Source organism: Diabrotica undecimpunctata, chromosome 9 (genome assembly GCF_040954645.1).
Source record: "Diabrotica undecimpunctata isolate CICGRU chromosome 9, icDiaUnde3, whole genome shotgun sequence".
Lineage (NCBI taxonomy): Eukaryota > Metazoa > Arthropoda > Insecta > Coleoptera > Chrysomelidae > Diabrotica > Diabrotica undecimpunctata.
In genome coordinates, this window is record NC_092811.1 from 21,431,648 (window position 1) to 21,454,744 (window position 23,097).

Consider the following 23,097-nt stretch of genomic DNA (forward strand, 5'->3'; position numbering starts at 1 on the left):
CTGAATCTCTTTTTAATTAAGATAAAATTGTAAAAGAATTCAAGACCCAAATAATGTTATCAACAGATTCAAAGGAAATCAAAATTATATAGAATTCAGATCCGAAAGAAAAGCAAGAAGTCATGTTTCTACCCCCAGCAGACGCTTTATATGTGAGCTTAATTATTCGTAGAGAGTATAACAGGCTCTAGTAAAGAGTATGGAGAACTGGCTAACTAAAGCCATGCCATTGAGATACCTTGGACATAGAATATTCGGCCCGGCTGAATTTTTAGTTGCTCTAAGAGAATCATCGTAGACCTGACAGTACTAGCTGTGTCCACGATGATGCTGATGTATTTTTTTTTTTTTTTTTTTTTTTTTTTTGATGATGCTGATGTATGTTTCGTGGGAAAACGAGCTGTATACGCATTTGAGAATCATTACCTAAATAGCACAAGAAGACCTACAAAAGCTCTTATAATCTTACAAGAGTACTATTTTTTTTATCTGTGATATTAGGGTTCTTGTGGGTAGAATAATTATTTTCAGTTTTTTATGTTCTAGCAAACGACTAATTTAGCACAACGTAACTGACTACAGTTATTTATTGCCAGTCGTGATATGAAAAACATATCTATCTAATTAAAATTATATCTATCTAATTTATATTGGAATCAAACTGCCAGGGTAAGAGTTGACAACCAGTACACCCAAAATATCAAAATACAGAGAGGAGTCCGCAAGGGTTGCGTGCTGTCCCCACTACTTTTTAATGTCTACAGTGAAGCGGTATTTCGAAAAGCGCTCTCAGACTCAACAGAATGTATGTCTATCAATGGAGAAGTTTTGAATAACTTACGTTTTGCAGTCGACACAGTAATAATGACGGATAACAACAATAATTTACAGAACGTAATGCAACGCTTTAATGAATGTTGTCATGAGTACGGACTGAAGACAAATTTAAAGACAACTAAATGCATGATCATGACTAAATCTGCACATGCAAATATCCAACTGACTATTGAAGATACTGCAATTGAGAGTGTTGAGATAACATCAGATGTAGACCAAACCAAAGAAATTAGAACACGTATTGAAATAGCACGTGCATCATTCATTAAACTTAAAAAGTTTTTTTGTTGTCGGGATATAAGGTTAGAACTACGCCTGAGAATGCTTCGATGTTACGTGTTCTCTACTCTTCTTTATGGCTTGGAAGCGTGGACACTAAAACAAGTCCATCTGAATAAGTTTGCCGTCTTAAATTTTGGTGTTACAGAAGAATCCTAAGAATATCATGGATTCAAAGAATGTCAAACGTGGAAGTACTAGAATGATAGGAAATGGGGCGGAAATAATATTAACTATCATAAGACGAAAACTTGAGTACTTAGGACATGTGATGAGAGGGCAAAAATACGCATTATTACAACTTATTATGCAAGGCAAAATCCAAGGAAAGCGAAATGTGGGAAGACGAAGAATATCCTGGCTTAAGAACTTAAGCGAATGGTTTGAATGCAGTAGTGCAGAACTTTTTAGAGCGGCAGTTAACAGCATCCGCATAGCCATGATGATTTCCAACCTTTGATAGAAGATGGAACTTAAAGAAGAAGAACTGACTACACTCGGAAATGATCACTTTGCACATTATTTCTGCACGAATTTCAATCTTGATCTACTATTTCCTATTCTAATTCAGTGTTCTCTTCCTCATTGTCTGAAGAAACATATTTTTTGCTCAAAAGAGCAAGAGCAAAAACAGTCATCTTTTTAATTTCATCTTTTTGAATTGTTTCGTGCAATTAACACACGCCCTCATCTGGTAAATACTATCAAAATTAGAAAGACGTCATATCTAGGACACATAATGCGCCATAGGGAATTTGAGCAGTTCCAGGAAATATTAGAAGGCAAGATTTAAGGTAAAAGGAGCATAGGAATATAGCCTCAGAGGCCACCAACGCGAGTCACGCGGTCTTTGACTATATGACAATGTATGAATGTTATCTAGGCGCATTTTTCAAAAATTATAACAAATATCTTCTGTCCCATTGATAAATTGGATGATAAAACATGAAACCCTCAATTTCATTGCTTACTTTTTAAATATTCAAAAATTAGCTGTAATAAAAGGTTGTAAAGTAATAAAAGTAAAAGCATCGGTAAGCTTTGAAAGAATCACCAGATGTATTTAGATTGTATTGCATTTGCAATAATTTGTTGTATTATCATAATCTAATCCCGTCGGTTTATTTTGCTATGCATTCAATATTTTCTACGCCTTCGGTGTTAGATGTTTTTTGGTTTTACTGTTAGTCATTGCACGTGTTTTGCTAAATACTTCAATTTTAAATTATTTTTAAATTGAGTGATGAATATGGCCAACCTTCGACTTCTAAACGAGGTAGGTGGGAAACTTCTCAGCCAATCTCAGATGATGAACATATTAGAAGATTCACATGACGCTAGTGACGTAAGAGATGAAGACTTATATTGTGATCAAGATGATCGGACAGACGATCCTAATTTACAAGAAGAATCTGAAGATGATGATGGTGATGATGAGTCTCAAAATATTATTGAATGGTCTTCAGAGGTTCAACATCCTACAGTGCTACCATTTACAGCAATACCAGGATTGAAAATTAATGTGGGTGGCAGCAATCCTATTGATTACTTCAATTTATTGGCATGTAAATTATTCTATGACCTGATTATTCAAAATAGCAATTTATATGACGTTGATACTCTTTCTCTAAGTAAATCTGAGAAAAGTAGAATTGCAGCTTGGAAGGATATAACTGAAGAATCTAAAATTTTTCTTGGTTTGTTGTTTCATATGAGAACCATAAAAATTAATCGTATGAATGATTATTGGAAGAAAAATCATTTATTTAGTATTCCAGTGTTTGGACAATACATGAGCCGAAATCGCTTTATGTTAATTTTGCGTGCCTTACATTTTAACAATAATAGTGACAATAACCAGTCCAGACTTGCCAAGATATCTCAATTATTAGATTTTTTAATAATAAAATGGAGAATCTTTATTATCCAGAAAGAAAATTAGCCCTAGATAAATCTATGATTTTATGGAGAGGAAGACTTAGTTTTCGTCAATTTCTCAAGGGCAAATGACACAAATATGGTGTCAAACTGTATACTTTGGCAGAATGTACCGGGATGATTCAAAGCATATTAGTTTATAGTGGAGCTAGTGACCCTGTAGTTGGAGGACGTAATCATACGGAAAAAGTAGTGCTAAATTTGATGGATTCGAAACTAAATGTTGGTCACTCCTTATATATGGATAATTTTTATAATAGTGTTCCATTGTGTAAAAAACTACTTTCGGTTAAAACTTATCTTACAGGAACATTGAGAACAGGAAGAGCGGAAAATCCACACGAAGTTGTTTCTCAAAAATTAAAACAAAATGAACTGGTGAGTGCTTACAATAATAAAGTGATATGTGTGTGTAAATGGAAAAATCAGCGAGATATTTTAATGATCTCTTCAGAATTTGGTCATGAAATGGTTCCAACAATATCTAGGAAAGGAATTAATAAAGAAAAGCCCTGTTTAGTCATTGAATATAACAAAAATAAAGGTGGTATTGACTTAGGCGACCAGATGTTAAATTATTATAGTTGCGAACACAAAACTATGAGGTGATACAAAAAAATAGGCATACATATTTTTCAAATTATGCTAATCAACGCATACTATTTCTATAATAATTCTAATACAAAAATGTCATTGTATGACTTTCGATTGTCGGTGATCGATAGTCTTTTGGGACCAAACCCAAAAATCCCTCAAGTCAAGAAAAATTTGACGTTTCATTTGCCATCCCATTGCCCTAAATCAGCTAATGGTATTACAAAACGACGACGGTGTAAATATTGCTGGCAAACTAAAAAAGAAAGAAAGGACTCATTGTTTCATTGTGCGGAGTGCCCTGAACATCCGGGATTGTGCTTAGAAAATTGTTTTAGACGTTTTCATGAAGAAATTGAAAATTAGATAATTAATTTGTTTTCTTGATGTTTTTGCCATTTAATAATTACTTATGTTAGTTATCTAGGTTCATAATTATATCTTTTCTCAATCAGATTATTATTTTTTTTTTAAGTTCAACCGACACATGTTCTGCCCTGTGGCCACCAACGCGACTCACGCGGTGAGTTTTTTTTGTGACCAAATTAATTTTTTTTGTACCCATATTTATTATAAATGACTTTTTAAAGTGTACCTTAAAAATTAATTAGTTTACACAAATACATCTCAGTGGCCCACTGTTTTCACTTAAAAAAAGAGACGGAGCTGAACGTATAAATAATATAGTGACCTAAATGATCTACAACTAGGTTCCCTTTAACTTCACCACACTTTTGACGTTAGATGGCAGTGCTGGTTAAATGAACAATTTTTATCGAACTGCAAGTTTAAATTTCATTTTGCTTACTAATTTTGGAAAAAAATTGATAAGATAATTATCAGCTTGTTTATTAAATTATTAAAATAATAAATTATTGACTTTCTTCAAATATTGTAAATATGAAATAATATCCGCTAGTTTTTGTAATATTGTACATCACGTAGTTATAACTTTTCAGTTATTTAACGTTACAATTTTATTTTCATTTTAAATTATTATTTATGTTATTATTTTTTCTCGTCTTTTCCTCCTCTTTTACTACCATTTATTCCCATTTCCAAATATTATTTTTCTTATCTATATCTGGAATTGACTGACCTATTTTGTTTTTAAAACCACAAAGTGGTCTTTTCCACAAAGTGTCATTTCTTTTTTCCTAATGTTTTATTAATATTTCTTTTAGTTTCTCTTACCATTTTACGTCTCACTCAAGAAAGAACTAAATCGAACTAGCAGCATTTTCGAGCTCTTGTCTATAAAAATCACCGATAACATTTAAGAAAACAAGTTATAATCACCGATAACAAGTCTTTTATACTTGTACATAATACCGGTCCATCCTACGAGTGCGAAGCAGCCGCTTCAAGCCCTTCCTTGAACATCTGAATTAGAAGGAGAGCAGTCAGTTTTAGTTAATATAAATAAACGATCTTGTAGTTATTATTGTTCTTATTAATCAACCCACATCTAATTTGTTTATTTTATAGAGTTTTAGAGTCCCAACGCTAGCGTGTTATGAGTATAACAGATTAAAATTGACTTTGATTTTATTGTTTAAAATGTTGGTACAAATCGGTAATAACATTCCATATTTTGTGATTCCGAAATCTCGGCACGATATAGTAACTATATTTTACAATACAGTGATCTACATATTCGTCGATTAGACTCTAAGAAACTTCACTAGATTAACGTAAGATGGCAGTATGTGTATTAAACCGCAATATAAAAATTCTATATTTGCATGTAAAATTCTCACTGTAACAACCTCTGTAGAAAATACATTTCTTGTTTTTTTTTTCTTTATGTTTCCGTTTTTCTATTCACATATCTAATTTTTTTGTTTAAGTTTTTGTAATGTGTTGTAAATTTGATGGAAGTTTTTTAAAAGTATGGCGAGATGTAATATAATTGTTGATTTTAAAAGACAATATTTATTTTTATCTAAATAAATCAGATTCTACACAGATAATGATTGCTAGGGCGTTATATTATATATCTATCATTCACTATTGTTTAAAAGTTAAAATTGAAAAAGCAGCAGCAAACTTTATATAAATGAAAAAGGTGCTTTGTAACAGAGGGTTGACATAAGGCCTAAAAATACGATTGACTATACAGTGTGTAAAAGCCAAATGGAATAAATTCATTATTTAGGTTACTGTACATATTTATAAAAAATCCCGAAACACGTCAAATTTAAATTATAACTTGACATTCTTTAACGTCAAAATGCAACCCCTACCTTCAACCCCCTTAGAATGACAGGTGCAACCCCCAATTTTTAAAATAGGAAGTATAGGCTTGTGATATACCGTTTGAAAGGTCTTTTTATTCTCCATTCAAAAATGTGTCGCTTTTAAGTTTATTGAGATTAATTAAGATAAAATAAATTAAAATCATGTGGTTACCGAAATTCGCTAAAATATACTCAAAACTTATTTCGAGTTTAGGTCTTGATAATGAGAAAGTGAACAAAAACCATAGCAATGTGGTTTTTAGATGGTAACCATTAAAAAACTTTAAAGAATTTCCGTGGCAACGTTATTTTAACACGCATTAGTAAATTGTTTTAAGTTGTCAGTATTTTAATTTAAGTAAAAAGTTCGTTCAATTTAATTCTGAAAAATGCTTAGATTAACGAAAATGCATAAAATAACAGTTTTACAAATGATTGGTTACGGAGATAACACCCGAACACAACAGGAAGTAACTCGCCTATTTCATGAGAAATTTCCTAATTTACCGCCTATATCCCAAGGAACAATAAGTAAAATAGAGAAGCAGTTTCGCGAGTTTGGTCATGTAAGGCAGATAAAAAAAGCAGCTGCCAATGCACTGAGTGATGAACTGAAATTAGATGTGTTGCTTGAGTTTCAGGAAAATCCACATACATCGAGTAGACAGGCATCCACTACATTCAATGCTAGCCATACATCGATAGTAAACATAAATTGCATCCCTATAAGATGATACCTACTCAGGAGCTCATGGAAGACGATTTTGATAGAACTTTTTTTTAGAAGATGTTATGTTTTCTGATGAGTGTACTTTTTCACTTAACGGTCATGCTAATCGGCAAAATTGCCGCTACTGGGCCACGGAAAATCCTCACTGGATGAGAGAAGAACACACTCAATACCCTCAAAAGGTTAATGTTTGGGCAGGGATTGTAGGAAACAATATCATTGGTCCATTTTTCATTGAGGGCAACTTGAATGGCAACAATTATTTGGCACTACTTCAAAATGATATCATTCCAACGTTGGCAAATTTATATCCTGATCCAGGAAACCCTCAAGTTCCAGCGAATACGATATGGTTTCAGCAGGATGGAGCACCACCACATTACCAACTTAATGTCCGGCAGTACCTCGATACAATATTTCCCAATCGGGGGATAGGGAGGCGAGGATCGATTGAATTGCCAGCGCGATCACCTGATCTTACATTATTAGATTTTTTTTTATGGGGATATGTGAAGAGCCATGTGTACAAAACTAAACCTTCTGATTTAAATGACTTAAAAGAACGAATAACGCTTGCGATTAGATCGATCACGCCTGTTATGTTAAATAATGTTAGAAGACAGTTTTATTTGAGATTAGGATGTTGCCAAGACATTCGCGGTGAACATTTTGAACATCTACTTCATTAACATTCATAGTTCGTTTTCGTGTTCTACATTTTATTACGTTTTGCATTACATTTTAGTTTTTGATTTTATTGTAGCGAATTTCGGTAACCACATGATTTTAATTTATTTTATCTGAATTAATCTTAATAAACTTGAAAGCGACAACATTTTTGAATGAAGAATGAAAAGACCTTTCAAACGATATATCACAAGCCTATACTTTCTATTTTAAAAATTGGGGGTTGTACCTGTCATTCTAAGGGGGTTGAAGGTAGGGGTTGAATTTTCACGTTAAAGAATGTCGGTTTTTAGAGTTTTTGAGATTTATTAAGGGAAAAACAAAAAAACAAAGGGTGTAGTTCGAACAAAGGTTTAACTGAAACACATGTATATATTTCCATACAATTTATTTATTAAACTGCGTAATGACTATACTTTATATTATACATATCTACAAGATGATACAGAGATATTTCGAAGGTAATAATGGTTCTACAATATCTACTCCGAATGTACTTTTTTAGTACAAAAATTTCTAGGCCAGTTCCTACTTTGTCAAATACTAATCAATTAAACCGTCAAGTCAGAATATTCTTTAATCTAATATTACAATATTACTAGAACTTTTTAGAAAAATATATCAAGTAGTTTCTGTATATTTAGTGTCGTTTCCTATTTTTGTCAAGATTTAAAGTTACTATAAGAAAATCAAGACAAAAATAGGAATTTTCATATATCAACTAACTAATCTACTAATTTTGTGGTACAACTGGGTAATATAATTGTTAATAAAAGGTTACATAGAAGTATCTATTCTCTAGTTAATTAGTATTTGGCACTTATGGAGACTAGCCCATTAAAATCTTACAATAAACATGATCTGGAGCACCACACTAAGATTCTAAAAGTTATGGACGTCATATTTTACAATGTTTTTGGCACCGAAACAAAACATATAACTCCTACTTTACTTCACTGTTATTTGGTACTTGCATCTGAGACACATAGTTGGAGTTGGAAGCCTTATTTTTTGTGTATTGAGGATTTGGCCCGAAATAAAATACCTCTAGAGGCATAGACGTTATGCTAAAGTGAGTAGATGACATATGTCACAGGGTAGAAAACTTCTAAGTTGACCAAAAGATGATAAGATAGTTGGACATCGTTAAAAATTCAAGAAAAATAAAAAAAAAGATAAAGTTTTACAGGCAGAAGCAAAAAGAGAAATAAGTAATCAGCCACAGATTTTTAGACGATGTAAATTGCACATAAACAAACTTATGGGAGGAGTTTGGGTCTAAATCATGATAACTATTAAAGTATCTAATTGGTACCAGCGTAACATAGGTTATACTTAGCGAAAAACAGTATGCTTTTGCATTTGATACACAAACAATCAGGTAGGTCTTAAAGTAAGCCTCATTTACAAGAATAAAAAATAGCACCCCCGAAGATTCCCTTCCTTTTAAGTTACTTTAGTAACTTCCCCCAAGTTATTCTTAGTCTGTCGTAAATTAGATACAATTAAAGAAATACCTTAAAGGAATACAAACACAATTGCTGTTTGGTTAGATGTTTCTCACAAAATGATTTGAAAAATATTTAAGGAAATACAGTTTCATCCGTTTCTTAATAATAGTTTATTAGTTACTACTGGAAAAACACAATATCTTGGCCACGTAATGAAAGATACAAAATACCAGTTTTAATACCAAAATATAAAAATCTCAGAGGATAGTGTATTTAATCGTCTTACCAGCTTTTTAGACCAGCAGTAAACAAAGCTCAGGTGATTATGATAATCGCCAAACTTTAAAAGTAGATGTCACTTTAAGAAGAAAAAATCTGGATACATATCGATGGTGTAGCACACAAATGTTGTAAGTGCTAAAGTTACTGTTTTGAGAAAAAGCGGTTTGAAGTTTAAACCTTTCTATTAAATCACGAATTCCTAAGAAAATCACAAATTATCTTCAATAACGTCAAAAGACAATCAAATATAAGTTTAATTAATAACATTTAAAAAAAAATGACTTGTAATATTTTTATTAAATACTTTGTTTCTTACCACCTTTGTGCATAAACATTACTTGGGAAACTGGTTCAAATTATGTTACGGTGAACAGATGATAAAACACAGGTTTTGATTCAAATAACAACAAACAATTAATCCTAACATTTTTCTTTAAATGAAATAACAAAATGTGTTAAAAAAAAATTAAAACAAAATTTGCATATTAAAAAAAAACTATTCGTTTCCGTCCGGTAATAATGTTTCATTAGTAACAGGAATGTCATTAATAAAATGAGCGTAATCTTGTGGAATAATACCACAATTTAAAAGAGATAAGAGATCCTTCTTCTTTTTTTGGGATACCGGCAATCTGTGAAAATATTTTTGGGTTAGTGCTAATGACTCCCAAGTTTGTGACCTTCCTCTTAGTTTCCTTGTATCAGAAACATCTATGGTTAAAAAAGTATCATTATACAAATTGTATTTATATTTAATTAAAAAAGGATCTTTTTTCTCAAAACGAATCCATTTAATTTTTAGCCACTGAACCTTTTCTTTATCTGTATTTAAAGTATTGTTAGGAGTCATAAGGTCAGCAAGTTTCTGTAGATCATAAAAATCGTTGAAATTTAAATTATGTACACAGTATGGTTTAGGTTTTACTCTTGCAGCTGAAATTAGCACAGACCACTCTCTTGTAGAATAGATTTTTTTATGCTTTCTTGCTCTTTCGATTGTGGCGTGCATCGAATCAGCTTCCAAATAGGAGTGCCCTGTCTCCATAAATTTTAAATCGAAAACTTCCAAATGTTTAATTGTATTTACTGCATAGAGCAATGCGGCTGACACATACTTATTCCTGTTCTGGCCTCCACATGTATCACTGAATGTAGAAACATGCGTCACAGTTTCCGATAAGCTATACAAGTATTTAAGGAGACACGTTCCTATTTCTGTACTGCCTTTTTTCCCATGGGTTTCGTCCCATACATAACAATGACCTGTTGCATCTGACGCATCAAAAATTGTAAAATTATATACATTTAGCTTTAACTTATAAAATATTTGATTGTCTCCCGCAAATGGCACTGACAAAATTGCTTGTAAGTCAAATGTTGCGGCTCTAAAAGTTTGTCCTTTTTCTCTAGCGGCTCTTTCCTTATCTTCAGATTTCATCTGCATTGCATCCTTTTCTCTCTTTTTGTGACTGTCAAATTCCTCTTTTAATGGCTCCTTGTCTTTAGCAGTATTATAAGCATTACACTTAAAACACTGGTCCTTTTTCGGAATGAAAAAATCCAATGCTGGGTCATATTTGTGGAATATCTTCTGATAAACAAATTTAGAAACCTTGGTCACGTTTCGATTTTCACAGAAGCCAATGTATAATCTGTACATTTGGGATAAATTTAAATCTGAAGACAAATACTGTTTCGTTGAATCTCGCCGGCAATAGTGTGATTCCACACGTGGAAAACTATCAATGTGTTCCTTGACAAGCAACACATCTTGTTCCTTTGTAACATTATGAGGTCTTTTACCTTTTCTTTTATCAAATCCAGTGTAGGTATGAGTATTACCCACATTTTTCATACATGTTTCAATTACCCGATGGGAAATATTAAATGTTTTACAAAAAAAATTTAAACACACTCGAATTCTCAAGCCTTCGAAGTTTTTTAAATAAAAAATCCTTGAAGTTTTACGTCTTGACTGTTCTACTTGTTGTTTTCTTCTTTTTATTGGAACATCGGTCACTAATGAACTCAGGTGTAATTTTTGCTTATCATAGTCGCCCATTTCCCAGTATTCGCGACAAATAATTATTCTTAGTTCTTCAGTAATATTTTTTTCACATTTATACCTACATTTGGTGCAGTTAACGGGCAAAGGCTTCTTTTCTTCAACTGTTTTTCCACTCCTGTTTATATATTTCTTTCCACTAAGCCTATTTCTTTTCACAATGGACCTTTTCCATAAAAACTTATTACCTTGTTTTCTCTTCTTTGTTTTATTGTTTTGTTGTGCGAGCTCTTCCCGGTGTTGTTTCTGAATCTGAAGGTACGTATGACTCACTAGAATTTTCAAAAGGGTCTCTTTCACTTTCACTGTCATTGTTTGATGCATCCGAAAACATTTTTGCAGTCCCGGATGTGCTAGGAAGCTCACTTTGTAATCTGCTCACATCTACAAACAAAAATTACAAATGTATAAAATAGGGACTATTAGTTACCTAAATTAACCATTTTTAAAATTTATTTCATATTATTTATGAGGTTTTCTCTACAATTACTTGATATAATATTACTTACTTGATATACTTTCCGTGGATAGAATAACCTCAGACGTACTTATGGAACTTTCCTTTTGATGATCAATTATACTAGAATCTAGAAAACAAAACTTTTACTTTTAAAATTAAACATGTCTTATAAATAACATACCAGTTTTCCTTTGCATTAATGCCAATTCTAGTATTTTTGCCACCCTGGAAGTCATTTTATTACAGAAAATCAGGAGCAAGCACAAAATACTTTTGTCACTCAAGTAAACAATATTGTATAACCTCAAAATTAACACGTGTAAAGTGGTAGGTACACCATTTGTTGGATAAACCGTCAAAGAAATACATGCACAAATGTGGTAGGTGATTTTACAATAAGTGCGCATACAGATTTTAAGTGTAAAGTACTTATACTGAATGGCAGATGGCGCTAGAGGTATTAAATTTATGGATTTAATCTACCACCTTTGTGCATAATAATTCTATAGCTTTAAATATACTTACGTGATACTTAACTCATTTTTCCTACAGATTGCACTTACAACATTTGTGCGCTACACCATCGATATACTATTTTATTTACAGACGGAGCTATCTTTATTAGAAATGGAATTATGAACTTTTATAACGCGCATATTTAGGCGGAAAGAAATCTTCTCTAGAAACCAGAAAGAAAGAAATCATGGCAAGGAGCACATGGCAAGGAAATTACAAGAAGAATATAGAAAGTGGGGACTAGAAATTAATACAGAAAAAACAAAATACCTACCAATAGGTACCGAACTATCGAACATCACATTAGAAAATAACGAAATCATCATGCCCTGCGACCATTACACATACATAGGAATCGTTTTTGACACAACGGGGAAAGATTATTAAGAAATAAAGAGATAGGTTGTCTAAACAGCGTACTGTGGAGTCATGAAATAGGAAAAAAAACAAAACACAATATCTACGAATCTCTTATTAAAAGCAGTCTATTGTACGGAGCGGAAACCTGGCGAATAACCGAAAACAAAAGAAGAAAACTGGAGGCAGTAGAAATGGACGCTTTTAGAAGATCAGTAGAAGTGTCACGCAGCTGACGGTTGACGGCTCTCTAACAACAGACATAGAAAGAAAACAGCTGATATGGTACGGACACGTCCAGAGGATGGATAACTCAAGACTCCCAAAATTAATTATGCTATGGATACCACCAAACCTCAGAAAGAGAGGAAGACCCAAGAAATCTTGGAGAAAGGGAGTAAAGAAGGCGATGAGCGCAAGAGATCTTAGAGAGGGCAAATGGGATGATAGAGTGTCATCTTCTCAAAAAATAGCAAAGGAATTTTAAAGTAAACTTTTGGATTAAAATTGTGGACAACAGATTGTGGACAATAGCAATAGAATTTTGCCCTAATATCGATTTAAATATTGAAAATTGTTTCTTTCAAAATGTATAACTAAAGAGGTTGATATCGCAAATCGGAAAAATATGTGCATTTAAAAGATAGCGCTTCAGCTCGTTGGATTACCTTTTCGGACTTTGGACGTTGTATTGGAAGACGCTACTATTTTTAGACCAATTTTGTGCACATTGTGGTAAGGTAAGGTTGACTTAATCAAGATAATTATGTTATTGAACCTGAATAGCACATTGAACTTGAATCATTATTTATATCTCTCCATACCAATCAAACAGGTAACTGAACAATATGTGAACAGGTGATAGGGGCAAAGGGGGTCATATTCGATGGAGGTCTATGAGATTGTACAATTGATTATTATGTATTTTGGCCAATGAATCCGAATCTTCGTACGATAATCCAAATTTTTGGACATGATTTAACAGTTAATAACAATTTAATTGTTTAAATGCCTATAACTAATGAACTAATAAAAAATACCCTTTTTTTAAATCATGTTTTGATTATTTTATAAAAACAAACCAAAAAAATTTAGAAATATTAAAATCGGTTAATTAAAAGCTAAAATAGGAAGTGGGGGGTTCATCTGCGTCACAGTAGAGACTACCCAAATATACTGGAACTAAATGCACCTATACAGAGTCGAAGGGCTGTGTTCTAGATAAAGTTTATAAACTTTAAGACTTTTCATCTTCACCCCAGTGATAATGAGACAGTGTTTTAAGAATATTTAATCTTTTGTAGCAGGAACTTTTTATATTAAAAATATGCTGCTTCCAAGAGAGGCGAGAGTAAATTGCAAAGAGCAAAACGATTGAATCATTTATAAATATAGGTGTAGGAGGCATTGGAGGCCGTCTGCTAAATTAATTAATTTTAGATTTTGCTAGGGGTAAAGTTCGTCCCAGAGAGTGAGTCTGGTTGAGCAATAGGTAATTGACTATTATGTTTAACTAGTGGATGCTGAACGACCGTGGCAGTATAATATTAAATCATCTGTAGGTATAAGCTACATATTTGGTAAGAGAAAATAAATTAAAACAAAGATCACTTATGACGAGACTAAACAAGGTAGGTTTTAATACTGAACCTTGAGGAGAACCATCGGTGTGAGGATAAACAGAAGAGAATACACCATTTATAGAAACTTTAAAGGTCCTTTGAGACAAAAAGTCTTTTATGACATAAAATATATTTCCGGTGATGTTATGTTGCTTTGTCTTTGCGAATAGTTTGTCGACTAATCGTGTTGAATGCCTCTTTTATGTCAGTGAAGACAGCCGTTACTTAATCTAAGCTTAATACCTTAGACAAGGAAAAGAGTTAGCTTAATACCATTCATTTATTGACATGGTGATGTCATTCTGGTTAAGGACAAACTTCAAAATTCGTGACAAAATTCCCGTGTTTGGGAAGATACCAGATAAGACGATTATTGATCATTTTTTCAACTATTTTACACATGGTACAGGTAAGAGATATAAGTCTATAAGGCTTATCTTCTTCTTCCTTTCCCTATCCGTTTCGGACGTTGGCTATTAACAAGGCTATTTTAACTTTGTTTACGGCACCTCTGAATAGTTCGGTCGATGTTAGTCCGAACCATTGTCGCAGGTTATGCATCCATGAGTGTCGTCTTCTTCCCGGTCCCCTTCTACTGTCGATTCTTCCTTGGACTATTAACTGTAGCAGCCGGTACGTAGTATGCCTCATGACATGTCCGAAGTACTCAAGCTTCCGTTTCTTTACGGTGAAGATTATTTCTTTGCTTTTGCCTATTCTCTGCATTACTTCCACGTTAGTGATGTGGTCTGTCCAGGATATCCGAAGAATACGGCGATATATCCACAGCTCAAAGGATTCTAGTTTCTTCAGGGTGGCTTCCGTTGTGGTCCATGCCTCTGCTCCATAGAACAAGACCAGGAAGACATAACACTTGACCAGTCTTAATTTTAGTTCCATTGAGATTTTGCTTGTGAACCACTTTTTCATATTGTTGAACGCGTTTCGCGCTTTTTCAATTTGTGATCTTATTTCTGTTGACTGGTCCCATTTTGTGTTGACTGTGGTTCCAAGGTATGTGTATGTCTCCACTTGTTCTATTTTTCGGTTGTTTAATGTCAATTGCATCGGAGGTTGTTGTGTTCTGCTGATGAGCATGCATTTAGTTTTGGTTGTATTGAGTTCTGAACCATATTCTTGGCTTGCTGTGTGTATGCTTTGCATGAGTCTTTGAAGCTCGTTGCAGTCATTTGCGATAATAACTGTGTCGTCAGCATATCTAATATTATTGATTACCTCTCCGTTTACTTTGATACCCTCCGAAACTTCTCCCAGTGCTTCTCTGAAGATTTGTTCAGAGTATATATTGAACAGGAGCGGCGAGAGGACGCATCCCTGTCGTACACCCTTTTTAATATCTATCTTCCCACTGTGTAAGTTGCCCATGTAAGGCTTATATAAGGCCATATTTTATTATATATCCCCAGAAGTATATATAGATATGGAGGTGACAATTTCTTTAAGAATATGTAGAGAAGGTCATCAGGGCCAGCAGATGTGTTTTTACAGGATTTGAGAGCAGATTTTAGTTTGGAGAAGGTTAAAAGAGACAGCAGCTAATTGGTATTTTGTGAAACTGTGCACGAATGAGGAAAGGGTGAAGAAAGAAAGCGAAGAGTATATAGGGTTAAGTCCAGATTTGTAGCAAAACATCTTTTCAAAGTTTTTTGTCAGAATCTTGGCTGTCTCTTCATTTCCAATGAAAACTTTTTAATTAAAAGAAGATATTTGGAATTTTACGGTTAAATCGTAGCTTTAAAATGAGCTGCTTTAACTATTTTTACGTTGAGTAAAACCCCTTCCAAGTATCTTCTCCAACAACAGACCATGCAGACGAAGAAATCGAAATGTTTTATTACCATATATATATATATATATATATATATATATATATATATATATATATATATATATATATACTGCGCTTAATGACTCTGGTGCTTAATTCACAATTTTATATGGCGATTTCAACCCAAAAATATGTGTAAAAGAAGCAGAAGTATAAACAATTTGGGAAAATTCGGTTTTCTAGAAAGAAATGACCAAGGAAAATTGCTACTAGTATTCCTACTCCAGAATAATTTATTTAACATGAACAGCTTATTTTACAAAAAGATGCACAGAAGATGGACAAGAGAAAGTCCAAACGGTAGAACAAAGAACGAAATCGACTACATCATAAGTGACAAAAAACAAATAAATAAAAGATGTAACATTACTCAACAAGTTCACCACAAGCAGTGACCACAGAATACGAGCGACAGTCCAAATCACCATAAAACAAGGAACATAATGATTATAACTCAATCTCATGGTATCTGGACACCCCCATTAGATATCAGCCAATATCAAGCACATATCAATAATAACCTACTACTGCATGAAACCCCCGAGAACGATTTTAATGAATAATTTCATTATAAATACCTTACAAGAAAGTCACCGAGTGCACTGTCCTAAAAGAAAATCAGATAGTAAAATAAGTAAAATAAGACCATCTACACGTGGGGCTGACGACTTCAGGCATATCACCAAAAATTGGCAACAAATAGCACAAAATCGTAAAGAATGAAGGAGTTTAAGGGAGGTCCATGTCCAGTAGTGGACGTGATAAATGAAGGCTGGATGATGATGATGAAAAGCAAAATTATAACCAAATATGTCTGATATAGTCGATAATCTGATATTTTTTAATTATAAATTAAATTCTTAATTATTTTAAAAAAATATATAATCATATTTGCAATATCTCAGCTTCTAATGGATCGATTTTAATTTTTTAAAGTTTGTTTGGTTGATTATTTTAAAAGAAACAAAACTTATTTAAAAACAGGTTGTATCTTCATTGGTTTATTAGTTATTAGCGTTTAAACAATTTAATTGTTAATAATAAATTCCTGACCAAAAATTTTAATTATCATGTTGAGGATTCGGATTTCGCAGAGCAAAAAATATATAAATAAGTGGTAAAATCTCATTAACTTTAATCGGCTACGAAACCGCCAGTTGTCTCTAGACTAATAGATTTTCGACGGAGTTTATTTTTATTTTTTTTATTTTTTTGATGAGTATAAAAAGAAAAATTAAATAAAATAGCAACTTTTACCGTCTAAAGGGACCAATATATTTGCAGCAAAGTAGAGTAGGAAAAAAGGAGTCATAAAATACATTCTTTGAGCATGTTAAACATGTAGAATTCTAAGGCTGAACTTTAAAGTAGATACAGAAAATAAGTCATGGGTTATGTATTAATTTTTGTTCCAAATTAAAGCAAATATTCACTTTAATATTTACAGAATACTAAAATCTACTTAATGTAGGTGTAATAACAATGAAAAATGCATTATCAGTCGAATGAGATGTTAACCCACAACATATCTTGGATCCATATACCTATGTTATTACTATATAATATTATCTGTAAAAAGTAGAGACAATTTATATCAGGTTGACAAGGTTAATTACAATAGCGTAGTCAGCACAAATAATAATCTATGTAGATATATTGATCAATAAGTATCATTTAACACTCAAAATGTGGCACTGACACGGCGATTCTGGTACTACTAATTTGGTAACAAAAAATGCTATTCATATCCCAATATATCTACAAATGTAGGATAAGTTGTTATTTTATTTCTAAAATTGTTCCACACAATTGCTAAAAAATGAAGAGTTCCACAGGTATATAACTTGAAGTGCTTGCTAACCACGCTACCTTGGCATGCCACTGCATTACGCTCTATTTTTGTTGTTCTATTAACTTGTAGATATTTTTATATCGTTTTTAAAAATCAGATACGTCACAAATAGATAACTATCCTCTGTATGTATTGCCAATTTATTTAATTTAAGAATTTTTACAAGGCCATTATGAGTCTAACGAATATTAAAAACTAATATATAAAATTATTTAAAATTATATAAACAGTGTTGTGTTAAAAAGGAGTAATCCTACCAACAGCTTAATTATCTGATAAATATTCTTTGAATTTATTAAAAAAAATTCGGCTTTTTGCAAAAGAAATCAATCATCATCATGATTAACATCAACATAATTATCATCAACCTAAAGAAAACTGAATACCTAACAACGGAGAATACAGAAATAAAACAGCTGGAAATAGACGAAGGTAAACAAATCAAAGGAACAGACAAGTATAAGTATTTAGGTTTCATAATATCAAACAAAGGAACAACGGAGGAAGATATAAAAAATAGACTAGGACAAACAAGAGACTGCATACGAAAATTGAACCCGGTACTATGGGATAAGAACATCAGCATGAAAACAAAGAAAAAAATATATAATACCATGACAAGAAGTATCCTCACTTATGGGTGTGAAAATTGGACAATAAATAAGAAAACCAAAAACAAAATAAGAGCAACAGAGATGGAATTTCTAAGGAGAAGCTGCAGAGTAACAAGAAGAGATGGGATAAATAACATGGAGATTAAGAGGAGAATGGGCATGAACTCCGACATAATAGACTACATCGAACAGAAGAGGTTAACCTGGTACGGACATGTCAGAAGAGCAGACCAAAATCGGTGGATAAATAGAATAACAGAGTGGAGCCCGATAGGAAGAAGAAAGAGAGGCAGACCCCAAAGATCTTTCAGAGATGAGGTGGACGAAGCAATGAGTAGAAGAAACCTACAGGAAGGGGACTGGCTAAACAGGAAAAATTGGAGAAAACGGTTGAGTGAAGGAATACAGTGAAAACTGTGAAAATCCTTGTATATATATATATAATTATCATCATCATGATCGTAATTAATAAATGCTAAAACACATAATTTATGCGGATCAAAATTAAAAGAGGGACTAAATGCTTTGATGGATATACTATCAAAAGAGAGCAACGACTCTCTTCTTCTTTAAGTGCTATCTCCGCGACGAAGGTTGGCAATCATCATGGCTATTCTGACCTTCGAGGCAGCTGCTTTGAACAATTACCTTGAGCTGCAACCAAACCACTCTCTCAGGTTCTTCAACCAGGAAACGCGTCTTCTTCCTACGCTTCTCCTACCCTCTACTTTTCCTTGAATTATAAGTCTCAAGATGTTGTATCTTTCGCCTCTCATCATATGTCCGAGATATTGCAATTTCCTTTCTTTTATTGTATTTTCTATTTCCCTCTCTCTGCTCATTCTCCTTAACACTTCTGTATTCGTGACTCTATCTACCCATTTAATTCTTAACAGTCTTCTAAATGTCCACATTTCGAACGCGAAGTTAATTTATTGTATTCCGGTTTAATGTCCATGATTCAGCTCCATAGTAGAGTACACTGTGTACGTAGTATTTAATTATCCTTATTCTGAGGGCCAAATTTCACCCCTTATATTCCTCTTATAATTTTTGAATCATGTAGATTCTTTATATACCTATAATATAGATAACTATTTAATTATCTGCGAAACACAAAGTAGAAAATGTTGTGTCCGTCAATAGTACTTCTATATAGAAACAATCCAATTCCTTGAAAAAATGCCTAAAAAAAGATTACCAGAAGTATCTCCTCTTTATCAAACTATCTTTTTTATTTAGTAATGAGTGATCGTCTTCCATTCTCTGAGTGCTTCTTAAATATAGATCTTAAATAGTCTTAGTGATGTACACTCTTCTTTATAAAACACTCTAGTTTTCTTATCAAGGAAAGTATTTCATTCTGTGAGTGCTTCTTCAATATATATCTTACATAGTGTTTGTGATGTACAACATAACTGTCTCAAACCTTTTTAATTAAATTGAGACCGCTAAAATGTTACATTTATGTTCCCTAATACTATCATCTAAGAATCATTAAACGCCGTTTGCAACAATACTTAGACAAACAAATTCCCCAAGAACAAGAAGGCTTTGTCAAAGGAAAGGGTACGAGAGAGCAAATCCTTAATATGCGGCAGCTCATAGAAAAGGCCCGCGAATTTAAAATTCCAATAATAATCTGTTTTCTAGACTACCAAAAGGCATTTGATTGTGTGAAGTGGGAAGTTCTCTGGACAGTTCTTCATGAGATGGGAGTTCCAGATCATTTGGCACTATTAATTAAAAACTTATACGAAGATAACTCAGTTAAAATAAGAATTGAAAACCAGCAATCTGATACCTTCAAAACCAGTAGAGGTGTACGACAAGGGTGCATACTATCTCCAGACCTGTTCAATTTATATGGAGAATACATAATGAGAAACACACTCGATGGATGGAGAGGCGGCATCTCCATTGCAGGAAAAAAGATCTCAAACTTAAGATTCGCAGACGATACAACACTGATAGCAACATCTGAAGATGAGATGTCGAGACTGATAAAGAGAGTAGAAACCGAAAGCAACAAGTGTGGGCTCAAGATTAATAATCAGAAAACAAAAATTATGATTGTGGACCACGCGAATATCCTCCAAACAACAGGCGCCCTAAATCAATTCGAGAAAGTAGACGAGTTCACGTATCTAGGATCTTCCTTAAGCAATGCAGCCTCCTCCCATACGGAAATTCGCAGAAGAATAGGGATGGCCAAGCACGCGATGAGTCGACTGTCAAAAATATGGAAGGACCGCTCTTTATCCAAAAAACTCAAAATGAGACTGGTACGGACACTCATTTTTTCAATCTTCAGTTACGGTGCCGAAACATGGACAATAAAATCAGAGGATAGGAAAAGGATTGACGCATTCGAAATGTGGTGCTGGAGACGAATGCTACGCGTCTCGTGGACGGAGCACAGATCCAATCAGTCGATTCTCGAAGAGCTAAACATTCAGACCAGACTCTCCTCTCAGTGTCTTGCAAATGTTTTAAAGTTTTTTGGCCACATTGCGAGAAGAGACAATGACAACTTAGAAAGACTAATTGTATGCGCAAACGTAGAAGGACGTAGAGGCAGAGGACGCTCACCTATCCGATGGTCAGATCAAGTACAGAAAGCCACTGGAGAGACGTTTTCCGAGTCCATGAGAGCAGCCCAAAATCGCAAGAGGTGGAGAGAATTGACAGCCCGCATTGTAGGAAATCACGATCCTCAGCAATGAGGAAACGACAAGAGAGAGAATACTATCATCATCATCATCATCTAGCGTTCTACGTCCAAAGTTAAACATAGGTCTTCCCTAGTTTCTTCCAGTACTGTGGGTCTGTAGTGGGTTCTTAGCAATTTTTTATGAATATCCATCATATAAGTGATCTACCTCTGCGTCTTCTGTCTACTGGTTTTCTCCACATTGTAAGTTTTTGGGTCCACTACTCGAAATTCCTTCTGGTCACATTCCGCGCCCAGTTCCACTTCAACCATGATATACGCTCTATGACACCTGTGACATCAAGGAAAGTATTTTGGCACCGTATGTAATGACTGGTCGAACATCTTTTTTTTAATACTTGATATACGGATACGAAATATGTCATCCAAATATAAAATATTTAAAAATAATCATCTTTAGTCCCTTTCAAATGTTTGGCGGTACGGCAACATGCTGAAGTTTGTTCCGGATATTCCCATTCTGAGGCATTCTTAAACGCCTTCATTATCAAAATTTCCCAAACTAAAATTAAAATGAAAAAGAACTATTTCATCTATTTTTATTGGGATATTAAAATCAAAAATAGCTAAAGCAGTAATACCAACGATTTGGATAAAGATGGACTTATATTTGAAAGGGTTTGGAGGTTTAGTAGATTTACAAAGATAAGCTCAATATTCTTAGCGATTAATATCTTTCGTATGCGATTATAACAAATTGAATTGCAAGTTTTAAAAGAAGTATTTTTTTACTGAAGATGTGGACCAGTGTCTGTTATAACCCCCGTAAATCAAGATTCAATTCAATCAGATTATCTCAGACCCTATAAATGTGCTAAAACGAATATCTGAGATTTTGCATAAAGGATCACACAATTCACACCGATTTAAACATGAGTAAAGTTTTTGCAACATCGATCTGCAGACATTTAAATGTTGACCAGAAGCGGGCAAGCGCAAAAATCGTAAATAACAAATTAACAAAAAACAGGAGACGAAGTCCACGCTGGTCACCTGATAACTTGGAGATTACCGCCGTCGTAATATTCATGATTAGCAACCCCAAAGACCCTCGAGTAATGACTTTTGACTGTAATAACATAATTCTTTGGAAGACGAAGTTCAACCTGGGCACCAGGTAGTTCGAGGATCATCGCCGTCATAATATTCGCGTCCAACGACCTCAAAAACCTTCCAAGTAATGACCTTCGATTGATTTAGAATAAAATGACTCTACTCCAGGAGATGTGGTCCACCTTGTACACCAGGTTCCTATGCAAACTATTCGTAATTTAGGGTTCGAATCACTTTCTTCTGAATTCACCAGATCTGGCTCCTTCCAACTATTATGCCTTTCCTCACCTGAAAAATGTCTGTTTGTAAATTTTGTTCCAACGAAGCGATGATACAACAAGCGGAGGCTTTGTTTACAGAGCAAGAATCAATTTTTTTCGAGGTCTACAGTACAGCTGTTGCAGATCCAATAGAGAAAAAAGTATGATGAATAATAACATAATTTAAAATTTTGTTTAGTTCCATGGTATACTAAGAATATATATCATAAATATATCCCCGTATATTGGTTACATATTTTATGTTTTATACACAAAAGATAAAAATAATTTTTTTCTTGTAAACAAATTATTAACTAATAAAATTTATATGATTATTGTTTGTCCTGTTTTTAGAATTTTATATTTAAAGCAAAATTGCATAAATGATTTTTATTAAAACTGAAAAACATCAATGTTGTATATTACAAATTTTATATTGTTTATATAGAACTATTCGAGAAATTAATATTTTAATATCGGATTTTGCATAAGTGAAATTAATTTCACTCATGCAAAAACTCTACGTAAATAAATAAAATCTTTTTTAATAAAATCAAACACATTTTGTGATAATTATTGTTCTTTTTTTTTTTGTCGAATTACTCCCTTACTGAATGATATTTTTAGCGATATAACAGTAATTATAAACAAGTTAGTAATGTTAAATATTTTGTAAA

General features: G+C 33.2%; 1 protein-coding gene across 1 annotated transcript; it reads right to left on the reverse strand.

Annotated features, from left to right (window-relative positions):
- Positions 1-9,534: 9,534 nt before the first annotated feature.
- LOC140449664 (uncharacterized) lies at positions 9,535-12,157 on the reverse strand. The gene is made up of 2 exons (XM_072542942.1): positions 11,613-12,157; positions 9,535-11,487 (listed from the first exon to the last, which is right to left on the reverse strand). The coding sequence occupies exon 2, from the start codon at positions 11,425-11,427 to the stop codon at positions 9,535-9,537; it is 1,893 nt and encodes a 630-aa protein (XP_072399043.1). The 5' UTR covers positions 11,428-11,487; positions 11,613-12,157.
- Between the last annotated feature and the right edge of the window lie 10,940 nt (positions 12,158-23,097).